We start from the raw sequence: 24,204 nt of genomic DNA, 5'->3' as shown, positions 1-24,204 counted from the left end.
CTAAGTCTGAACTCCAGTAATGTGGGCATTCCTCTAACAAAGGTTTCACATGCTTATGCTGCAAGGCTTACATTTGCTCTGCCTGTTTCCTGTAGTCACGTTGAAAAGAAAAGTGCTTGCTACTCCTTGAGGTCTGACTGGAGAAACCGCCCAAGAAATCTCCCTCCCATGTAGCCATTATCAGTGATTCTGTGCACAAACAGTGGCTGTTTTCTCTCTCTTCCTTCTAGCATCTGCTTCATCAGCTATCTCTGCTTAATAGCCAGCAGATTTGACTTGCTGTGCCATGGTGTGTCTAGCCTCCTTACTGCAACTATGTATAAGCTGATTCTGAGAATCTCTGGGACCATATGGGCTATTCAGGCTAGGGACATTCTCTAAGAGGTCAAAAGCATTTCCAATAAATGAAATAATTCAAAGAAGTTTTCTGGCCCTCATCTTCTGTTTCAGTGCCTTCCCTGATTCTCGATATGCCCTTTCCCCCCCATTTAAGACATTATTTCAATAGGTCTAGCTAAATATGATCAGCACGGGGCATATCTTTATGGGAGAGCACTCATGTTGATTTGCAAATCAAAAAACCAAAGAGTTAAAAAGATTCCCAAACTTTCTTTTTTAATCATTATTTGTCTAATACTGAAACAAGTGTGCAGGTGGGCTTGATGTCTTGTTTCTTTGTCACTTCCGTGATTAGTTTCTATAATCCGTACATGCTCAAAGTAAAAGCTGTTAATTTTGGGTATGTGAGGAAGTGAATCTTGTCTTGTATCCAAGACACTTTCTGTACTAGGGAAAATAACCTGTGGCTAATGTTATCAGTTAGTTATCTCCCTGCCATCCAGTTCAACTGATACTAAAATGATTAGGCTGTGACTATGGTTAATGAAGACAGGGTCAAATTGCTTTTGTCACCCTTTATATTAAGTGTGTTTGACTCATAGTAGTGTGAGGGATCTAACACATTTTCTATAACAGGTGTTGAATATGGTTTATCCCTATCTATGGACTAGATCATGTCTAGCCTCTGCACATGAGCTGTTCCTTGCCATAATGCTGTATGGGCTACAAGGTGCTCCAAAGGCGATGGGGAGGAGAAAAGGCCATGGCCTCTGCAGCTGCATTCTTACCCGGAGGTCCACCAAGCAGGGCTGGTGTTAGACTTCCTGGGGCTCAGAGCTGAAGCTCTGGAGTCTCGCAGCAACTGGAGCCCAAAGCCCCACTACCCTGCTGTGGGAGCTGAAGCCTGAGTAACTGAGCTTTGTGGGGCCTATGGCAATTGCCTTGCTTGCTACCTCCTAACACCAGCTCTGGCATCTATATGCAAAAAGACAGTTGTGGTACAGGCAGGCTGTGGAGTTTTTATAGCATGTTGTGGGGGAGGGGCCAAAAGATTGAGAACTACTCTACTCTACGGCACCTTTGAGGGGTGTAACCATGGTCATGCTTCTCTTATGTGCCTGGAGCTCTGAGAAGCACAATGCCTCTCTGTGCTCCTGCTGGGGTTGATACCTCTTTGCAGTTTCTCTAATCTGGACTATAGCTGAAAGTCACATGAGAGCTCTCTATTTGTCAAACTATTTTCAGTCCGGGTTGAACCACAGATAGTTGTCCCAATGTAGACATTGCTCAGACAATCTTCTTTGGCCTTCTCCTTTCCTTCCATGTTGCATTTCTTCCTGCCTTGTTCTAGTTTCTCTCTCTGTTCCTCAACCCAAAGTTGGAGTGCAGCTACACTAGGAGATCTTTCCTGGAGCAGGGTCAGTTGACATGGTGGCCCCAACACTAGTGCAATAGCCTTCGTTAGAATTTACACCTTTGGCTGTACCAGGACAGCACCGCTACTGCTGACAAATGAGAGTGACATTTCTAGCACAGTCAAGGTCTTGGAGTTTCCTCTTTCGTAGAAATTATACATTGAATTGTTTGCAGGTGCCTGCAAACAGGTACTGAACTGGGAATCAACTTTTATTCTGGGGCATAAAATTCACGAGCCATGAGAGTGCTAACCCTGTAGTTTTCTGGGGTTGAGCAAACCCTTTGAGTACTCACTGGGAGGGGTTTATTAGACGCGTCCAGGTGAAAGACTGGAAAATCCATTCATTTTCTACCTTGTATCTGTTAAACAGAGATGGACAAATACTGGATGAAATTTCTTTGCAGGTATGTTTGAATTTTGAAATGAATTTGCTTAAGTCATGTTCTGACCCTTCTCGTGTTTGCATAAATGTTTGCAAGCAGCAATCAAGTTTCACAAATGTGAATAATCCTGGAAGGTAGATTTTTAAAATTACGCCATCAGATACTCAGGAAAACAAATTAAACATTTTCCTGATTACGAGATCTCTTAGGGAACAGAAATGCTACTGTGTGATTTACTTGACCAAGCCCAACTAAGCAGCACAGCACTGGCAAGTCACAGAATAAAGCAAATAAGGGGCGGGGTGGGGAAATGTCATCAAATAATTTAAAATAACAAATACATTTGGGGAAATTATTAACTGTGCATATGCTCCACAGAAAGAAAGAAGTGAAATTAACCTATAGCGGTGTCAGTTTGGTGGAAATGTACAGAGTGGATTTTTTTGTAAACTGACTTGTGATTAATTTTGGGCATCTCTGCTTAAGTTTTCTACAGGAGTATAAATATGTGGCTAAACCAGTACAGATTTTTCTTTAACTACATTTGAAGGCTGTTTTTTTTTTTTCTCTCTCTCATTGTTTTAGATGATACAGTGCAAGCCGTAATCATGTGTCATAATCATAATCAAACGGCCACAGAGCTTCTATCATAACAGTTTAATTCTTAGACCGTGCTTGTTCTTTTCAAGGGACTACAAAATACTTTTCCAGTTAGTAAAGCTAATCCCTTGATCTTTCCATTATACCTCCAATATTTTTATCCTAAAAAAAGCAACTCTGAGAGGGAAGGGCATAGTATTTTAATCAGGAAACACTGAATGTGGCTGTATCTCAAACTATGTTATAGAAGGGATTGTTTCTGCAGAGCAAATAAGGAATGTAATAGTTGTTTTAGATGCCTATGTCTTTTGCTGTTTTTGCCCATAGCTGAAGAATACTTAGTAACATCTGAGTTTGTCTTCTTTATCTGAAATGAGCGTTGCTTACTCATAGGACCTGATACTTAGCTATGAGTAAGAATTTAGACTTCAGTATTTTTTTACACTTTGCTTAGGACTTTGGTTTTTGAAGATTGCTTCTTGGGAAATGTTTGTAATGAAACTTGTTATCCAGAGCATTCCTTAAGTAAAAGACACTTTCCAGTTAAAGCTCCATGAATGAAGTCCAAGTCCCAATGTCAAAACTCCCATTCACTTCAAATGGGGCCAGGATTTCACCCCATATACTACTTGAAAATCAGTTCCCCCACTTGAGTACATTTTAATATTACTGTAGACTATACAAACGGCGAGGAGTTATACAGTTTTGTTTACTTTTCACCATTTATGCTGTTCACTACTTGTATTTCAGTCATTAGGTGTGGCAGTGAAAATAGACCAGTCAGTTTTGCTTTCTGGTTCAGTCCTAGTTCAATCCTGCCAAAGGCACTCGAACTGCCAAAGTTATTAGAAGTCTAGGATGCATGCAAACAGCATGGCATTAGCTGTTCTCACAGGCTCTAGAAATAGTTCACTTTCCTAATCTTCTTCTTAATATTTTGTATACAGATGTTTAAAGTTGTAGTTAAGTGCTTTTTTGGCTATCAGGCATGGAATTCAATTGCCACAGAATCTGTTTGAGTCTAGACAAATATACCCATCTGCAGACTTACATTTTTTGAGGCTTTTGATTTTTAAAATGAAACAGAGCAGCAGAAGGTCTTTATATAGAAAAAACATTGTTGCAATGTCAATTTCATTTCCACCTTGCCATTTTAATGTTACAAGAAACTTGATTAAAATATTAGGGATAGCTCAGTGGTTTGAGCTTTGGGCTGCTAAACCCAGGGTTGTGAGTTCAATCCCTGAGGAGGCAAAAACTGGGGATTGGTTCTGCTTTGAGCAGGGGGTTGGACTAGATGACCTCCTTAGGTCCTTTCCAACCCTGATATTCTATGATTACACATTTTCACACTACATATTCTCTACAGGGGAATGCATTCAGATGCAATTATAGTGTGGTTAGCCATTTATATAGCTAGTTAAGGAAGAAATAATATTGCTTCCATCCTCCCATTATCTTTAGTAGCCTCTTGCTGAACCTGTGGATGTTGAATTTTGTCTTGTTTGTGGGAGACCGATCCAATGAATTGCTATCTAATAACGCACCTGGGACTGTGTGCTCCCTTAAAACTTGCCTTCAGTATTCAGTTTCTTTGTGTATCTTGTGGTGCTATGAATAAGGCTACCAGATAAAGTCAACATAGCATGACTTGTCTACACGGGGGTGTCATGCACATTATGGAGGTGTGATTTCTAAGCGCACAAATGGGTCCGTGTAGTCGCTACAAGTACGCACTAGAAGATCCCTAGTGCATATTAACACAGTGCACTACATGAATGCACGCTAAGGAACTTCTAATATACACCCGCAGGGTCTTCATGGACTAGTTGGTGCGATTTCTAAAGCGCACTCTTGTAGTGCATATAACCCTGCTCCGTAGACATGCCAATAATGCTGGAAATTACTATAATAAGTAGTAAAGTGACTATTCAAGGATTTATTATTTAAGATTGAAGGTAGGAGTGGCCGTACAATAAATAATATGATGTATAAATGTAAGAGAATGCTTTCCATCCTGAAATATCCTGAAGTGCCTTGCAGACCATATAAATCCAACACCATTGAAATAGAAGCATCTTAAGGACAGAGGGTATTAGACATGGCACACTGCATAACAGTGAAAGGAAGGAAGATTTTGGCCCAGGACTTCAGGTCAAACATTTCCCCTCCTCCTATCCCCTTTTTAAAATAAAGATCTAATCACTCTCATGCATACACTCACACTCAAACACTCTGTGTGTGCGTATGTATGTATGTATTTATGTATGTCTCCACACAGAGTGTTAGAGCCTTAATAAGTCTTTTTGGACTCAAACGTGATTCTTTGATCTCCCCTGAATAATTTTACCTCTAGGCTTGGGCACTACCCCGATCTAACATGAAACAGTGCCATCATGCCCATTCCACTCTCTCTCTCTACCCTGATAACATACCTGAAGGTATTGGTATCTGCAGGACTTTGCCTGGTTGGAATAATTTCAACAAATGGAAAATGGTTTCCATAGTTGTATGAGGTGGCATTTGTACTGTGTAGGGTATAAAAGGAGGCATTATAATGGAGTCTCTAGCTTGCTTAATTCTGTATAAGTAACCACCACTTAAGTGAACATTTCTAACATTTCTCCCTTGCCTTCCAACTTTGTGCTGAATAGACCATACATAAGATGAATAGAGCCCTCATATATTGTGGGTTGTGTGTGTGTGTGTGTGTGTGTGTGAGAGAGAGAGAGAGAGAGTAGGTACTTCTATTCTGAAGTAACTGAAACAATATCAGGTTTCAGAGTGGCAGCCGTGTTAGTCTGTATTCGCAAAAAGAAAAGGAGTACTTGTGGCACCTTAGAGACTAACCAATTTATTTGAGCATAAACTTTCGTGAGCTACAGCTCGCTTCATCGGATGCATCGATGACAATATCAACTTCTGTGAATACATCTTTACTAACCCTTGAGTTGATCTGAGAGAGAAATCACCAATACTCTGTTAGTACTTGGAAGATTATAAACCTCAGAGATTTAGCTCAGGATTAGCAAATTGGAGAGTGTACATTATAAGGCAAGGCTTAGAACCATGATTGTCTCTGAATCGTTTTCATTAGTGCTTTATTCAAAGATCGTTTGAATTATGTAACAATGACGTTTCAGGGGAATCTGTCAGGAGTTTATTTTAGTCTCATCTCCTCCCCCCCCCCACACACAAAAAAGTTATTTTTATTACTCCAGTTTATAATGTGCAGCAGGTTTAGAAAGGCAGAAGCTTGGATCTCTGAGGAGAGATGACTTCAGATGTTGCATCTGAACACTGATTGTAACTTAGCTTGGTGGTGTGTTGAAAGAGGCAGAATGAGGTACAAGAAATATATAACCATTCTAGAAGCTGCAATTGGCATTACCCCCCTTAATAAGAGAGAACTGCTTCCTGAGGGCAGACATGCAAACCTTTGGCAACATCCAGGGTAAGTGAATAGTAGGTCGATGAGTAATTGCAAAAGACAAACATTTACCTTAAAGCTGCACACGGACCTAGAAAGTTGTGTTATCTGCAGTGAGGAGGAATCCTTCATAAAACAAATAATCTTTTTTAAAAATACAGTGTTATGAAGTAAAAGATGCAGAATGTTGTTTTCCTAGGGAAATGTGTATGCTGTCCTTGACTGGCATGGCCATTTTCAGGTATTTTTGGAAGAGTCCTCAGTAGTGACACTTAATACTCTGTGAAAACTTCTGATTTAAGAACTGAATAGATAAGCTGGAGCATACTCCTCTCTACAATAGCAAATGAAATGGGTATTTTGCAGCCTGATCATTCCTTGATTACTTTTCTCCTTCTTAAATATTTAAAACACATTTCTTAAGATCTGCGTTGGAAATCTCACAGCTCCTGAAAATGGAAAAGAAAAGCATTAATTTCTTTAGGGAACTTCATTCAGTATTGCTTTGTCTGCTGAACATCCAAGTTCTCTTACATTTAAGGCAAATTGATTTCCAGGATTGAATTTATTTTTGTTAAATGAACAGTAAAGTAAAATCCTTTAATTGGAATGAAAAAATATGATTAAAAATGGTTGCCTATGTAAAGTCTTTGAGATCTTTGGACATCAAGGTACTGAAACCCCTAGATACGTCGATTTGGCACTGACTGATTAAATACTACATTTTTAGAAGATGTGTATTACTAATAACACTTGCTAGAGGGCTAAAGCTAAAAGCGTTTAAAAATCTAAGGTCTCCCTGTTCTTGGTATTTGTTTGATTTTTGCATTTTACTCCATTTCAAGGATGTAAATAGACCAGATAGTTTCAGTTTAGTTTTGTAGTCTGTTTCTAGTCAGTTATTTTCATGTTCTCCTACACCAGTATGCTGCAATGTTTTTGTTGGAAACACTGTCAGGGAATGTTAACTTGTTTTATACATTATTTTTTTTTTTTTAAAGAGAGAAAGAAAAAGCTTCTGTTAAAGACCAACTTATGGAAACATTCCTGTGGGTCTTAGATATTTTAAAATTTTGCTGATACAAAACCTAAACCAGATTTGACAAGGCAGTCCCTTTTGGCTGTGTCTACACTGAGCTGCTTTTTTTTTTTTTCCCTACAATTGCCACTCCACTGATGGTACCGGTGGTGGGAGCATTAGAACAGACAAGGCACCCTGTGCACTTTCCATCATGTCGTCTAACCCTACTCAGAGCATGTTTAGGCAACACAGTAATGCTAGCGGATTTCAGCACCTCATCTATGCTAGAGGCTCCCCCATTGGAGCTGCAATTGTGGTATTGCAACAATGGGAAATTCTTATGCTGCAGTTAACTGTGGACAAGGCCTTAAAATGGACACTTAAGATACAAGTTACCTATTGGAAGAGTTCCTGAGTGCAAATTTCACTCTATTTCGGAACAGTTCCACCTCATTATTCACATTGCACAAACTATAACTTTTCTGTAGTTTCATGGCTGCACCTACATGCTAATCTGTTTGCAGCCTCTCCTTACTTGCTGATAAACAGATTGTGTGGTTTCTTTGAATACCTTGTGGAGCTGTGTTGGAAAGCAGTGGCACATTCTTTCTGTATTTCTCTGTCCTCTGAATGTGTGTGTTGTCCAGTGGAACAAACTTGGTTTTACACAAACTTTGGTTGATAGAAAATTAGGCTAATTTAAAAAAACACTTGTACAACTGATAATTTTAACGTCTTTGAAAATTTTGCTCTATTATCAACTTCAACTAGTATCAAACTACAGATGACAGTGTCCCATCAATCCACTTATTTGCTTTTCTTTCCAGCAGCATTGATCATACATCTTGGCTCTTCTGCCGAGATATTGAGGATGATAATGTATTATATTTTAAGGGGTTTAGAATTTAAAGTGCATGTTCAGATAACAGAAGTGAGTTTACAACATTGTCATTGGTCTTTTTAATAAAAAGCAAAGGACATCTTAATGAGGTTTTAATGTACCTTAGAGTAAAAGGTCAAAAATAACTTGTACTACAGTCAGGAGTATGATTAAGAGGCAGGTGGGTTCTGTTTCCAGCGGCATAGGTCTTCATGTAGTTAAGAACATAAGAATGGCCATACCATTTATGTTTGTCATTGTAGAACAATGATGAGATTTACATGGCGGTTGAGTATCTATAACTGTTGACCTCTCTATAAGGAGCCAAAATTATGGCCATGATGGTGTGTTAATTTTTAGCCCAATGTATAACTTTTTTCTGCTGCTTCCTGGAAAATCAATATTGTGTGTGCAGCCTGTAACAATAAAATTGACACTAATGTTCATAATGTATCTTTCACTGTTCAAAAAACACGCTGCAGTGTCCTTTTGTCCTGCAGCTGCAAAATCGTGCCATGACTAAAACAATCCTACTCCACGCCCTGGGACTCTTCTTGAGCTGGGAGAGACAGCAGGGGAAAAACCACACACCATCAATCAGTTTTCACACCTTGAACTTGGGTTTGGAAATTGCTTGTTTTAAGAAATAGAAACAAGTCCAAATAGATTGTTGTTATAGACTATTTAACTTTTTTAAAAATCTGCTATCTTGACATAGCTATGCTCAAACAGAGTGGGGTGAGAAACTAAAAAGATAAATAAAATATGGTTTAGAAATTCTTTAGGTAATAAATAATTCAAGAATTTCTTCTGTTGATTATTTCACCATCTGTTTCTTGCTGCTATCTTGTTAACCAGAGGTGGCTGTGGATTATTAAGCAGAAGGATGTATAAATGATGAGTCCGTGTACAGTTGGGTCCACCTCTGCCAAATGACTGTAGGACCATACCTTTCGACTGAGATTGAGCATATCCCTTGCATAAGCTGTTTTGGAAAGGAGGCTGGCCTTATTGTCAAGGCATAGGACAGGACTTGGAAAACCTGGCTTGCATTTTCAGTTCTGCTGCAGGCTTCCTATGTGACCGTGGCAAGTCACGTCGTCGGGTATGTGCTGCGTCAGGATGGGGATGATAATGCTTCCTTTTTACCCGTCTATCTTGCTTGCTTAGGGTGTGTCTACACTACGGAATAAGGTCGAATTTATAGAAGTCGTTTTTTTAGAAATCGGTTTTATATATTCGAGTGTGTGTGTCCCCACAGAAAATGCTCTAAGTGCATTAAGTGCATTAACTTGGCGGAGTGCTTCCACAGTACCGAGGCTAGAGTTGACTTCCGGAGTGTTGCACTGTGGGTAGCTATCCCACAGTTCCCGCAGTCTCCGCTGCCCATTGGAATTCTGGGTTGAGATCCCAATGCCTGATGGGGCTAAAACATTGTCACGGGTGGTTCTGGATACATATCGTCAGGCCCCCGTTCCCTCCCTCCCTCCGTGAAAGCAAGGGCAGACAATCATTTTGCGCCTTTTTTCCTGAGTTACCTGTGCAGACGCCATACCACGGCAAGCATGGAGCCCGCTCAGGTAACCGTCACCCTATGTCTCCTGGGTGCTGGCAGATGTGGTACTGTATTGCTACACAGTAGCAGCAACCCATTGCCTTCTGGCAGCAGACGGTGCAGTACGACTGGTAGCTGTCATCGTCATGTCCGAGGTACTCCTGGCCACGTCGGCTGGGAGCGCCTGGACAGACATGGGCGCAGGGACTAAATTTGGAGTGACTTGACCAGGTCATTCTCTTTAGTCCTGCAGTCAGTCCTATTGAACCGTCTTATGGTGAGCAGGCAGGTGATACGGATTGCTAGCAGTCCTATTGCATCATCTTCTGCCGGGCAGCCATGAGATGTGGATGGCATGCAGTCCTTCTGCACCGTCTGCTGCCAGCCAAAGATGTAAAAGATAGATGGAGTGGATCAAAACAAGAAATAGACCAGATTTGTTTTGTACCCATTTGCTTCCCTCCCCCCCCCCCCCCAGGGGACTCATTCCTCTAGGTCACGCTGCAGTCACTCACAGAGAAGGTGCAGCGAGGTAAATCTAGCCATGTATCAATCAGAGGCCAGGCTAACCTCCTTGTTCCAATAAGAACAATAACTTAGGTGCACCATTTCTTATTGGAACCCTCCGTGAAGTCCTGCCTGAAATACTCCTTGATGTAAAGCCACCCCCTTTATTGATTTTTAGCTCCCTGAAGCCAACCCTGTAAGCCGTGTCGTCAGTCGCCCCTCCCTCTGTCAGAGCAACGGCAGACAATTGTTCCGCGCCTTTTTTCTGTGCGGACGCCATACCAAGGCAAGCATGGAGGCCGCTCAGCTCACTTTGGCAATTAGGAGCACATTAAACAGCACACGCATTATCCAGCAGTATATGCAGCACCAGAACCTGGCAGAGCGATACCGGGCGAGGAGGCGACGTCAGCGCGGTCACGTGAGTGATCAGGACATGGACACAGATTTCTCTGAAAGCATGGGCCCTGACAATGCATGCATCATGGTGCTAATGGGGCAGGTTCATGCTGTGGAATGCCCATTCTGGGCTCGGGAAACAAGCACAGACTGGTGGGACCGCATAGTGTTGCAGGTCTGGGACGATTCCCAGTGGCTGCGAAACTTTCGCATGCGTAAGGGCACTTTCATGGAACTTTGTGACTTGCTTTCCCCTGCCCTGAAGCGCATGAATACCAAGATGAGAGCAGCCCTCACAGTTGAGAAGTGAGTGGCGATAGCCCTGTGGAAGCTTGCAACGCCAGACAGCTACCGGTCAGTTGGGAATCAATTTGGAGTGGGCAAGTCTACTGTTGGGGCTGCTGTGATGCAAGTAGCCCACGCAATCAAAGATCTGCTGATATCAAGGGTAGTGACCCTGGGAAATGTGCAGGTCATAGTGGATGGCTTTGCTGCAATGGGATTCCCTAACTGTGGTGGGGCCATAGATGGAACCCATATCCCTATCTTGGCACCAGAGCAACAAGCCGGCGAGTACATAAACCGCAAAGGGTCCTTTTCAATAGTGCTGCAAGCCCTGATGGATCACAAGGAATGTTTCACCAACATCAACGTGGGATGGCCGGGAAAGGTACATGACGCTCGCATCTTCAGGAACTCTGGTCTGTGTCAAAAGCTGCAGGAAGGGACTTTATTCCCAGATCAGAAAATAACTGTTGGGGATGTTGAAATGCCTATATGTATCCGTGGGCACCCAGCCTACCCCTTAATGCCATGGCTCATGAAGCCGTACACAGGCAGCCTGGACAGTAGTCAGGAGCTGTTCAACTACAGGCTGAGCAAGTGCAGAATGGTGGTAGAATGTGCATTTGACGTTTAAAGGCGCGCTGGCGCAGTTTACTGACTCGCTTAGACCTCAGCGAAACCAATATTCCCACTGTTATTACTGCTTGCTGTGTGCTCCACAATATCTGTGAGAGTAAGGGGGAGACGTTTATGGCGGGGTGGGAGGTTGAGGCAAATTGCCTGGCTTCTGGTTACGCGCAGCCAGACACCAGGGCGGTTAGAAGAGCACAGGAGGGCGCAGTACGCATCAGAGAAGCTTTGAAAACCAGTTTCATGACTGGTCAGGCTACGGTGTGAAAGTTCTCTTTGTTTCTCCTTGATGAAATCCCCCGCCCCTTGGTTCACTCTATTTCCCTGCAAGCTAACGACCCTCCCCTCCTCCCTTTAATCATTGCTTGCAGAGGCAATAAAGTCATTGTTGCTTCACATTCATGCATTCTTTATTTATTCATCACACAAACAGGGGGATGACTACCAAGGTAGCCCAGGAGGGGTGGTGGAGGAGGGAAGGAAAATGCCACACAGCACTTTAAAAGTTTACAACTTTAAAATTTATTGAATGCCAGCCTTCTTTTTTTGGGGCAATCCTCTGTGGTGGAGTGGCTGGTTGGCCGGTGGCCCCCCCACCGCGTTCTTGGGTGTCTGGGTGTGGAGGCTATGGAACTTGGGGAGGAGGGCGGTTGGTTACACAGGGGCTGTAGTGGCAGTCTGTGCTCCAGCTGCCTTTGCTGCAGCTCAACCATACACTGGAGCATACTGGTTTGGTTGTCCAGCAGCCTCAGCATTGAATTGAAGCCTCTCATCACGCTGCCACCACATTTGTGCTTCAGCCCTGTCTTCAGCCCGCCACTTACTCTCTTCAGCCCGCCACCTCTCCTCCCGGTCATTTTGTGCTTTCCTGCACTCTGACATTATTTGCCTCCACGCATTCATCTGTGCTCTGTCAGTGTGAGAGGACAGCATGAGCTCAGAGAACATTTCATCACGAGTGCGTTTTTTTTTTCTTTCTAATCTTCACTAGCCTCTGGGAAGGAGACAATCCTGTGATCATTGAAACACATGCAGCTGGTGGAGGAAAAAGAAGGGACAGCAGTATTTAAAAAGACACATTTTATAAAACAGTGGCTACAGTCTTTCAGGGTAAACCTTGCTGTTAACATTACATACATAGCACATGTGCTTTCGTTAAAAGGTCGCATTTTGCCTCCCCCCACCGCGTGGCTACCCCCTCAACCCTCCCCCTTCCCCGTGGCTAACAGCGGGGAACATTTCTGTTTAGCCACAGGCAAACAGCTCAGCAGGAATGGGCTCCTCTGAATGTCCCCTGAAGAAAAGCACCCTATTTCAACCAGGTGACCATGAATGATATCTCACTCTCCTGAGGATAACACAGAGAGATAAAGAACGGATGTTGTTTGAACGCCAGCAAACATACACTGCAATGCTTTGTTGTACAATGATTCCCAAGTACGTGTTACTGGCCTGGAGTGGTAAAGTGTCCTACCATGAAGGACACAATAAGGCTGCCCTCCCCAGAAACCTTTTGCAAAGGCTTTGGGAGTACATCCAGGAGAGCCGCGAATGCCAGGGCAAAGTAATCCTTTCACATGCTTGCTTTTAAACCATGTATAGTATTTTAAAAGGTACACTCACCGGAGGTCCCTTCTCTGCCTGCTGGGTCCAGGAGGCAGCCTTGGGTGGGTTCGGGGGGTACTGGCTCCAGGTCCAGGGTGAGAAACAGTTCCTGGCTGTCGGGAAAAGCGGTTTCTCCGCTTGCTTGCTGTGAGCTATCTACAACCTCATCATCATCATCATCTTCTTCATCCCCGAAACCTGCTTCCATGTTGCCTCCATCTCCGTTGAAGGAGTCAAACAACACGGCTGGGGTAGTGGTGGCTGAACCCCCTAAAATGGCATGCAGCTCATCATAGAAGTGGCATGTTTGGGGCTCTGACCCGGAGCGGCCGTTCGCCCCTCTGGTTTTCTGGTAGGCTTGCCTCAGCTCCTTAAGTTTCACGCAGCACTGCTTCGGATCCCTGTTATGGCCTCTGTCCTTCATGCCCTGGGAGATTTTGACAAAGGTTTTGGCATTTCGAAAACTGGAACGGAGTTCTGATAGCACGGATTCCTCTCCCCATACAGCGATCAGATCCCGTACCTCCCGTTCAGTCCATGCTGGAGCTCTTTTGCAATTCTGGGACTCCATCATGGTCACCTCTGCTGATGAGCTCTGCATGGTCACCTGCAGCTTGCCATGCTGGCCAAACAGGAAATGAGATTCAAAAGTTCGCAGTTCTTTTCCTGTCTACCTGGCCAGTGCATCTGAGTTGAGAGTGCTGTCCAGAGCGGTCACAATGGAGCACTCTGGGATAGCTCCCGGAGGCCAATACCGTCGAATTGTGTCCATAGTACCAAAAATTCGACCCGGCAAGGCCGATTTAAGCGCTAATCCACTTGTCAGGGGTGGAGTACGGAAATCGATTTTAAGGCCCCTTTAAGTCGAACTAAAGGGCTTCATCGTGTGGACGGGTGCAGGTTTACATCGATTTAACGCTGCTAAATTCGACCTAAAGTCCTAGTGTAGACCAGGGCTTAGATTGTAAGCTGTTTAGGGCAGTTACGTCTCTCATTGTGTTTGTACAGCACTTAGCACAATGGGGCTGCGAACTTGGTTAGATGCTACCATAGCAAATAATAGTAATGCTGAAGATTCCCCTTTGGCAGGCAACGTTTCCACTTTACTGCCAGGGACAGTTCAAGCAGACAAGCTAGCTTAGAAGGAATTGCTTTAATTTCCTTTTCTTATGGATGTCCGTACTCCAGGCTTCATGATCACTCTTCTGTGGTGCTCACAGGCCAGGTGCCAGCTCATTCCAAGGTCCCCTTGTCTCCATTGAACACTGACAAATACACAGCTGGAACCAGTCTGCTCACCTGTGTGTTAGTATTGTTAAAATAGGCATTAGAATTATAAGGGTGTGCTTAGTGTTTAGGCTTTATGGAATGCCTGTAAGTTGCTGCCTGCCTTAATCTCAGTTATAATATCGGTATCCATATTGTAAGGTAACATTTGAGCGTTTCTTTTGTAAGCCTCTGTAATTGTGTAAATCACCAGACTAGTGTGAAACGCTGGTCTCCAACAGAGGTTTTATGTCTTGCCAATCAAGGAAGGCTTCCCTATACTTGATGGACTAGTGTGGAATGTTAAAGAGGACTAAAGACTTTGTTGTTTACTCTTCCCCCTCAACCCCTCCATTAAGATGAGTGATGCAAGAGATTTCCTCCCATCAGCTGAGTCTGCAGCTCAAAGCAGAGTGGGGAAAGGGAATAAAAACTCCTAATAAGGAACTATATCTTTATGTGGCTTGGACCCTGGGGGGCGTAAGCAAAAGATCTCAGTGCTTAGACAGGGTTAGCCCTAAAAGACCTATAGAGCTTGCTTATTATTGGAGCTTCTATTACTTTTTGAATCTTAAGATTGGAACTCACTTGTGGTTATATATATTTACTTGCTTTATCCTTGTAAATAATTGTCATTTGCTTTTCGTATATAATAAATCTTTAGATAGTTTATTATAGGATTGGCTACAAGTGTTGTCTTTGGTGTGAGATCTAAAGTGCAGTTGGCATGGGGTAAATTACTGTTCTTTGGGACTGAAGTAACCAGAATATTGCTGTGATACTTGGTGTAAGGGACCATCTGTCACAAAGGTAGGCTCACCTGGGTGGCAAGACGAGTCGGTGTACCCAAGGAGACTGTGATTTCATGTTAAGACAGTTATAGTGCCTAAGGAGTTTACACTTGATAATTGGTTGGTGAAATCTAAGTATTGAGCTCACAACCATTTGGGGTTTGTGCCCTGGTTCTTAACAATCTGCCCTGCCATTGGTGCTCATGCCTTGAGTCAGTGCAGGACAGCTTGACGCATTCATTGTGATTATACTTGACTTAAATGCAACTTTTTTTTTCAGGAAACAGACTACTACCCTGCCATCCCCTTGCGAGAGCTGTACCTCAAGCCCAAAACACTTGACCAGAAATAGACAGTGTGTGTCGAAAAGCAGCATTCCTCACCAGGTACTAGTTAACAGATCCATAAGGTCAGTTAGGAAAAAGTCGTCAGCCTGAAATCTGTAAAATGTTGTAGCTAATGCTTTATGATACGTGACAAATTATCATTATTTCCTTCAGCTGTGGTTTTTAATTGATTTATCAGGCTGTATTCTTCAGGTGGTCATGCAGTGATCCGATGTAATTCTATTGGAATTCCCTTATAACTTAGGAGCAATATATACATGCATACTCTAAAGTTTGGTAGTGCATAACATAGGTTCTTTGAAGTACAGACCTTGTCTGCAAAACATCAAGTATGTTGGTGCCAAGTAAATAATGATACACTGGGTTGGATTAGTTCAGGGATCAGCAGCCTTTGGCAGGCGGCCCATCAGGGAAAGCCGCTGGTGGGCCAGGCTGGTTTGTTCACCTGCAGCGTTCGCAGGTTCAGCCAATCGCAGCTCCCATTGGCTGCAGTTCGCCGTTCCAGGCCCACGCTGGCTGTGGTAAGAGGTGGCCCGGCCTGCACCGCTTCCTGCAGCACCCATTGGCCTGGAACGGTGAATCGGAGCCAGTGGGAACTGCGATCGGCTGAACCTGCAGACGCTGCAGGTAAACAAACTGTCCCGGCCCACCAGCGGCTTTCCCTGACGGGCCGCGTGCCAAAGGTTGCCAATCCCTGGATTTAGTTCATCTGTTAGCTAATGTTTTGCTCCTAAAATATCATCTAAGTACTTGTTTAATTTCATTTGTGTTAATGTCTTCAACCAACATAAATATTTGGTATGGGTGTATGTCGAGAAAATCAATTACTTTAAACGACGCACACAGGGCAAAATGATTGTGAGTTACTCAGTGACTGAGTCATGGATAGCACAGAATACCCAGAGAGAGCACAGTGTTGTGCCACATATATTTTCTCATAGTACATCATTAAGGTAAATTTATCTTTTAGGCATCTTAGAAAATTTTGCATTTGAAACCCTGTCTCAGGTGCTTTTGATGAGAATGTCAAACAGATGCTCAGCTTGGTTTCATGTGGAATAAACAGAAGGTAACTTTTTAAAGGAGCATAGGGGTCATCGTATCCTACTACATGAGCATGATACAAGGTAATCTTGGCCTTGAGACGCCTAAGATGTTGCTCAGGTTCTGTGGTGATGGGTGTCTGTTACTTGTGATAGGCTGCAAGAACTTGTTGGATAGTGTATCTGACACACTAGCAGCTTTGATTAATCTAATTTAATAATCTAGAAGCAAGAATAGATGGTGCTAAGTAAGAGTCTCTGCCTCAACACTACAAATAGGAAAATGGGGTTTGAGATCCCCATGGTTTTGGTAATTAAATATTCATGGTAAATAAGCCCAATGGCCTGTGATGGGATATTAGATGGGGTGGGATCTGATTACCCAGGAAAGAATTTTCTGTAGTATCTGGCTGGTGAGTCTTGCCCACATGCTCAGGGTTTAGCTGATCGCCATATTTGGGGTCGGGAAGGAATTTTCCTCCAGGGTAGATTGGAAGAGGCCCTGGAGGTTTTTCTCCTTCCTCTGTAGCATGGGGCATGGTCACTTGCTGGAGGATTCTCTGCTCCTTGAAATCTTTAAACCACGATTTGAGGACTTCAATAGCTCAGACATAGGAGAGAGGTTTTTCTCAGGAGTGGTGGGTGAAATTCTGTGGCCTGCATTGTGCAGGAGGTCAGACTAGATGATCATAATGGTCCCTTCTGACCTAAATATCTATGAATCCCTTTCTAGCAGGACTTTTCTTACAAAAAACATATTTGCTTTGCCTACGCTGGGGAAACTGACATAAGGATTACCATCAGTTCTAAAAATGGTTCAGCTGAACTGTTATTAGAACTGGTGGGACTTTTGTTTTGTTTTGTCAATGTGCCCGGTATGGCCATGGCTATTGAGAACCTGGAAACTTGTGCTGCCTTCAAATCTTGAGTTTTACCTGAACAAGTAAAGGACTTTGATCCAGTTGTGTTGAGCTATCGCTGCCTCCTGCTCTATTTTTGTTGAAGAGGGTAGAGTTAGGAACAAAAACCTCTGATCTCTTGGCCATTTAGCCATATGAATTTAGAACCTAAGTTTTGTTAAGATGGCTTATGGAGTCCAAGGAAGAAGCACACTGATGGTGGAGAGGTAATCGTCAGGAAAGCCCTCCTTGCACTTTCCAACAGATGAGTGGAGAGCATAATCCTTAAAACACCTGTGGGAAGGAAAGGCATTGTACACTGGACATCAGGAACAAGACCCTGTTCTGTTTTAACCTGCACCCACACAGGCAGGCAAAAAGGCAGACTGCTTTCTGCTGTTAAGTTCTGTCTACAGTATGGAGTTTAACCTATTGAAAATCCCGTTCAGCTGAACTGGCGGGAGTCTACTGTAGAAATGGCTCCAGTGACCAGACCCATTTTGTGTGCTAGCACACTGGTGAAAATGCATCCAGCCACCGGAGCCTGATGTACGTTTGGGCTCCCAGAAGTTCAGATGAACTGGTGAACATAAGGGAAGGGTAGTTTATGTTTAATTCCCTAGTGAGGATGTAGACAAAGTCAGAGGTCTAGGGATGACAAGGCTGAAAAATACCCCCGCTGCTGCAGAGGAGACAGTTTTATGCTGGGAGAGTATTAACTCCAAGAGGAGGGCAGGCAATATTTCCTTACCCCCCTGTTTTGGGGGTTCTTCAGGGATAGGTGCAGCTGTAACTTTCACACTGCTTTGGAGAGGATAGCAACAGGGATGTGCTGAATCAGCAGGGATGATGCGATGAGACACAGCAGATAAGGGGAGAAAGAGAGTTGTGAAGGTGGATTTATGCTGTCAAGGAACGACTTGGTTAAAGAGCTGCTAAAGCCTGTTGGAGCTTATTTTTTTCCTTAACTGATATTCTTTACAAGCAAAGTTTTTTATTTATTGTATGTCAGATGCTTTCTGTATTTCTCTCCACTTAACCTTGATAAATATGGTAATCTCCGTGAAAGCAGGATCTTTCTTTCCCTGTGGTGTGTCTGCTTGTTCTGCTCGTGACCTAAACGTTGATTATTGTGGAAAAGATTTTTAATACTAGTGGAACTTGCCTTCATCAACTCCCATTGCCATTTCTCTCACTTGAACTCACTATTGTCTCACAGATGTGATTAATAATCAAGACCTGTGAAAGAGAAGTGAAGAATACAGGAGATGGACAATGGAAACAAAATAATTTTTAAACAGAATGTTTTTATGTCCTCTATTCTAAAATAGTCTAGGGGAGTTTTGCCTGTGAAATGAGTGCTGAGTGGGTCCTCTTTTTAATGTGGTTCTGCAGAGAGAAGAGCCTATATTAATTAGGGCATTAAAATTGCTCCTCTTTTTGTTCCAAATTTTTAGTAGTACAGTGCATTTAATAATAATAACAACAATAATAATATAATAATACCGGGCTCTTAGCTTAATCACTAGATATCAAAGCATTATACAAAAGAGGTCAGTATCATTAACCCCATTTTAAGATGGGGGAAACTGAGGCACAGAATGGTGATCTAGAAGGCCAGTGGCAGGGTCAGGAATAGATCCCAGGTCTCAGTACCAGTTCAGTGCTCTATCTAGGAGACCAGGGGTCGTCAGTTTTTTTTTTTTTCTCAAGCTCTGGACTTCAGAGAAAATAATTAAAAAATAACAACAATAATAATAATAAGTAAATAAAAAGATTTCGGGGGCTGTTCAAAAGCATCTGGTGGTCCGGATTTGGTCCATGTTCTGCCTATTGTACAATAGACTGTACTGCCTCTCCCATTTGCTATGGTTCAGGATGCTGTTGCATGTATTTCAACATTATACAGTCGGTGAAAATCTATTCAGAGTAAACCATTGCTTGGTACTACGTGCTCATGATGTTTTGGATTGTATTTTAGCATAAGAAAATTCTGGGCTCACTGCTAAAAATCTTATGTAAACAAAGTGGCCAAGGAGCTCTAAACTAGCACTATAAACAAATTGATAGGTTTGGTATCTTGGTCTTTAAAGTATAATGTTGTTCTTAATATAGTGATCTCTCTGCAGTGGGTTTTTAATCTAGTCTATCACAGTGGCTGAAAAAAATTTTCACTTTGTGAACTGTAATCAAGTGCCAGTCATAACAATTCATCTTAAAGTTTAACACATTTTCTCACTCTACTCTTCCATTAATATAAACTACTTTAAAATTTTCAGTTCCGTTTGTGTTGCATCTCTACACTGAAAAAGAGTAACCTGCTTTTCCGGGCAGAGTTGAAAATGTGTAGATATCTGGTGGTGGTTCTTTTGTAGTCATAGAAGCCAGACTAGGAGTAGCCACAAGTGCCCTATGCAGTTCTACGGTGGCTGTTATCCCATTGACACAACAGATTATGAAGTGAGCTGTAGCTCACGAAAGCTCATGCTCAAATAAATTGGTTAGTCTCTAAGGTGCCACAAGTACTCCTTTTCTTTTTGAAAATCAAACATTGTACACAGAGACCTGTAATCTCTGCATGCTGCGTCTCTGCATTAAAGCTGAGTGCAGCGTCGGTATGCTATGTCTTGTAGATTTTATCTTGCACTTCTTTGGGCATTCCTGCACTAGCTAGTCCCCTAATCAGTGCTGAAGGCTCATTCTATTGTATGCCTTCTGCCCCCCAAGTCACTATAAAAGATATTAATAAATCCATCACTTTCAATCATTAAGGCTAGACAAACTGTTTTATGTGTAATTTGGAATGCTGTTTGCCATCAACCTGTAAAATCTATGATGTAGGGGAAGAGGGCTTAACAGCATGGTATTCTTACAAGATAATTGATAGCACCTTTCATCAGAGGATCTTAATTAATTTTACTGTGGTATGTGTTAGCCCCATTTTATGGATAGGGGAAACTGAGAGACACAGCTGACCTGCCCAAGATTATATAGGAATCTGAGGAAGAGCTGGGAATAGAACCCAGATCTTCTGGGCTAAGATTTTTAACACTAGATGCCTAAAATTAAGCTTCTAAGTCCTTATTTAGGTGCCCGAATAAGTGGTCTAATTCTCACAAGTATCCAGCTGTAACAGAGTATACCCCTGTAGTCACACCCTACTCACTATTGTAATAATCTTTATCCAAAGTATGCCTTGTAAGGTATCATTTGAAAACTCATGAATTGCTGGTCAATATTGTCCTGGTAAAATGTGTATGACAACATAGTATATGAAGTTATAAGATCCCACTGTATGATGTTGTTAACAAACCCCACAGCCCTACCCAAGCAGAAGTTGGCAAACAGGTCTGTCCTAAACAAAGGAATGTGTGCTCTGGTTCATTTGCATTTAAGCAGTAAGCAGAGTCATCAAGCAGGAAGGGAATACAAAGGAAGTTAAAGCAGGTGAAAAAACAAGCAGGGAATATCCTTCCACATAGCCTCTTTGGCTCCTGGTTATCAGCTGGAAACGTTTTTCAGGAGAGAGACTGAAACTATAAAGAGGGGGGACAAACACCCCTCGGCATCCTTCTCACTCTCTGCCCATCGCATTTACTGCACCTAAGAGACAAATGGGGAGAAGTAATTGGACTCTGGTGGAGGAATCCTGACCTAGAGAGTTTGGTCTGTAATCTGCTGGAGCATATGATGAGAAAGTTTGCATTGCAACTAAGAAAGTTTCTTAAGTAGATACTAGTAAGAGTTTTATCTTTTTCTTGTAACCATTTCTGACTTTTATGCATCATTACTTAAAATCTCTCTTTGTAGTTAATAAACTTGTTTTGTTGTTTTATCTAATCCAGTGTGTTCAAATTGAAGTGTCTGGATAACCTCATTTGGAGTAATGTGTGCATATTATTCCCTTTAAAGGAATAATGGACTCAAATACAATGTATTTGTACTCTCCAAGAGAGGGTTGGGCAGTATGGGACATATATGTTTCTGGGGAAAATCTGAGACAGGGAGTGTTTTGGGGTCACCCTGTGGTGATTTTTAAGGATGGTAAGAGCTAAAGTGTAGCTGACTGGCTGCACCACACACAGAGACATAGCTGGGAGCAACTTACACGCTGAAGGCTGTTTGTGAGCAGCAGGGCATTGTAAAGGGCACCTCAGGTTAGAGGGTAGGGGTGACACAGCTACTCATTAGTCTAGGTTGTACCCTGGTATGTCACACTGGCATCTCTCACTGAAGTGTTCCTAGTCCCCTGATTTTACCACTATATATATCATTGCCTGGTAATCATGACATTGACATAAATATTACATGTAAAAATACATAAATATGTTTGTTGGAAAATCCAGGAAAAAGGCACAGTTCAGAAATGATAAAATACAGCATAATTCACAACGTAAAAAATAACCACCTGGTTTTGATTAGTACAACCAGTTGCCAGTCAATGGGGAATATTGTTTGGCAGGAGTGTGTGTGCTGATTACTACAAGATACAAATTAAAAATAATGTTAAAATGTTACAGTCTGGAGTGTTCTTGCTGAAGCTGGTGGCTGCACAATTCCTTCATTCACAGTAATATTTGATAATTTGCAGAAGTAATAACGGGTTTCTCATGACCATGTGCTCCAGCAAGTCATCTCTCTAAATTGCTGCTGCACAGAATGTAGATTGTTCGCCTGTGGTCAAATTCAATATCTGCTTTGTGTATTTAAACTAAAGAGCACAATGGGAGGTGAGGTTATGGAGAGAGGAGTTTGCACACTTGTCGTATAGTTCAGTGATGTTTAATTCTCCTAGGAATGGGATTGATTTTAAAATATCACTCCTTGCAATGCCCCTGTGCACATGGAGTTGCAGCGGTGGCCTCTTCATCTTGTTTGGCATGTAAAATAATGACTGGATTGTGTAAGCTGTGATTCACAGATATCCCTTCGGTCCCCTCTAGAACAGACAACGAGAATGCTATACTATTATTTTGAAATGGTAGTTCTGCTCTTGCATAACCATTCCCACTGCAGTATGCCATGTAAGGGGGGGACAGGTGAGTGTTCCCACTTAATGATTTTCAGAGAGTTAGGTAACATTCCAGCAGGGCATGCTGCACTCCCTCAGAATATTCTCTCTCGCAGGTCCCCAGGGCACTGAGACCTGTGAGAGGGAGAATTAACTGTGGTGTTAGGAAGTGAGCAGAAGAAGCTCTAGGTGTGAAGCTGACAGTGGCTTATGTTTTGACTTAGTGGTGGGTCAGTGGGTGTGTTAGTTGTATGATACAGAATGGATCCCATTGTGGCCGGAGAGACACTTATGGTCCTCCAGGCACTAAACTGGGGCCTTTAAGGGCAACTTGTGAGTGATATACACATTTTCTTCCTATGTGTTAAAAATATGCTCCCTGAGACATGCCCTCAGACCCTGTGGCTTTGCTTCGGCTTTGATTTATCACTACGCGGAGATTGGGAGCAGTGTTTGCTCCACTGCTTTCCCTGCTGCACCCAGAGTAGCTTTGGTGTGAGCCAGGAGTGATCTGAGCAGTTGCTGTCCCTTCCCTGCCATTTCAGGTCAGCACATCCCCGGCACTGCAGAAGAGGGAAGAGAATGGTAGCTGTGGCTACTCCATTGCCTGCTTACCAGCCAGGCTGAGGGAGCTCCTGGGAGAGCAAGATAGGAGCTTGACTAGCTCTGCCTGAACTTAGGAGGGGACCTAGCAAGGGGTGGCTCGCCTCCCACCCACTACCCTCCTCCACCCAGGGTAGTCCAGGAGTGGGGAAAAGGAAGAGAAGCTGAGAGCAGCATGGGGTCTTCTCTAACTTGTGCCAGCTGGCTATGGTCCCCAAGGGACCGACCACCTGCTGGCTGGGGATAGCTGGAGAATGCTGCATTCCTGCCCTTAACAAGCCTCGTGCTCTATGCTTGCTGGGGATTTCTTACCCTCCCCTTACCACATAAATTCCTGGCAAGGGACTTGCAGATGATTTCTCTTCCTTTTACAGTACAGAAAATGAAAGAGAGGGGACGATGGGCTTCCTGAAATAAGTTTGTCCCTCAGGATGAAAAGATTGGACGTTGTTTCTATAAAATATTTGGCTGCAATTTTCCTTTGTTGTTCTGCAATGGAACGAACTGAAGACAAGTGTGTGTTCTGAATTTAAGTCCTCATTACAAATTTTGCCCTTTCAGGGTGCTGCTGCATAGCAGTACTCTTTGTGAGGGATAGTTTAGAAAGAAGGATTTGGAGACTGAACTAGAGAAGAATTGGGTTACACGGCTTGGTGTACAGCAGCAGTTCTCAACCAGGGATCCTTGGCTTATTGGGGGTCCGTGAGCCTTTTCAGGGGGCTGCCAAGCAGGGCCACCCTGAGCCTGGGTACCTGGCAGCTGAAGCTTGGAGTTGTGAGCCCTGCTCTCTCCTAAATCCATGAGCCTCAGCACATCCTGCCCCCTGGGCAGAAGGCCTGAGTCCCGGCTCCCCGTGGGGCAGAACCCCAGAGCTCCAGCAGAAGCTGCCCCATGGGGCTAAAGCCCCAAGCCACCCCCCACCCCATGGGGCAGAAGCCTCAAGTCCTCAAGACCCCCCCCCCTCAGCCCTGTGGGGCAGAAGCTCCCACCTGAAGCTGAAACCCAGAGCCCTTCCTCCACCACCACCACCTGCAGCTGAAGCCTGGAGCCACCCCTTCCCCTCCCATGGCCGTGGTGTTTTTACAGTATGTTTGTGGTCGGGGAGGAAAGAAAAAGGTTGAGAATCCCTGGCGTACAGGAAATCCTCCATTGTTTTCTCTGTAAGCATGTGGACACATCAAACAAAGTAATAC

The 24,204-nt window shown here is 43.2% G+C and overlaps 2 protein-coding genes across 8 annotated transcripts in view; one reads left to right on the top strand and one right to left on the bottom strand.

Moving 5' to 3' along the window:
* Positions 1–24,204, top strand: part of TJP2 (tight junction protein 2) — a 94,529-nt gene that overhangs the window by 11,932 nt on the left and 58,393 nt on the right. For 2 of the 3 annotated variants that reach the window (XM_048851728.2, XM_048851725.2), the window contains exon 2: positions 15,389–15,494. The gene's annotated coding sequence lies outside the window, so the exon portion shown is untranslated. Of the gene's footprint in view, positions 1–15,388; positions 15,518–24,204 lie in introns of all 3 variants that reach the window. The other variant, XM_048851726.2, reaches the window with a different exon arrangement.
* LOC125637362 (uncharacterized) overlaps positions 1–24,204 on the bottom strand; it is a 101,434-nt gene that overhangs the window by 29,046 nt on the left and 48,184 nt on the right. Inside the window, exons 2-3 of one of the 5 annotated variants that reach the window (XM_075128750.1) lie at positions 13,070–14,350; positions 11,856–12,481 (exon numbers count right to left, since the gene is read on the bottom strand). The exons of 1 other annotated variant lie outside the window; for it this stretch is intronic. In XM_075128750.1, the coding sequence (XP_074984851.1) occupies positions 12,399–12,481; positions 13,070–13,652 (666 nt within the window). In that variant the 5' untranslated portion in view covers positions 13,653–14,350 and the 3' untranslated portion in view covers positions 11,856–12,398. Of the gene's footprint in view, positions 1–5,577; positions 6,619–11,855; positions 12,482–13,069; positions 14,351–18,437; positions 18,637–24,204 lie in introns of those variants that run through there. 3 more of the 5 variants (XR_012668595.1, XR_012668596.1, XR_012668597.1) reach the window with 3 other exon arrangements.

This window comes from Caretta caretta, chromosome 5 (genome assembly GCF_965140235.1).
Source record: "Caretta caretta isolate rCarCar2 chromosome 5, rCarCar1.hap1, whole genome shotgun sequence".
In the NCBI taxonomy this organism is placed as follows: Eukaryota; Metazoa; Chordata; order Testudines; family Cheloniidae; genus Caretta; species Caretta caretta.
Note: the sequence above shows the minus strand (reverse complement) of the source record. Positions and strands in the feature narration are given on the sequence as shown.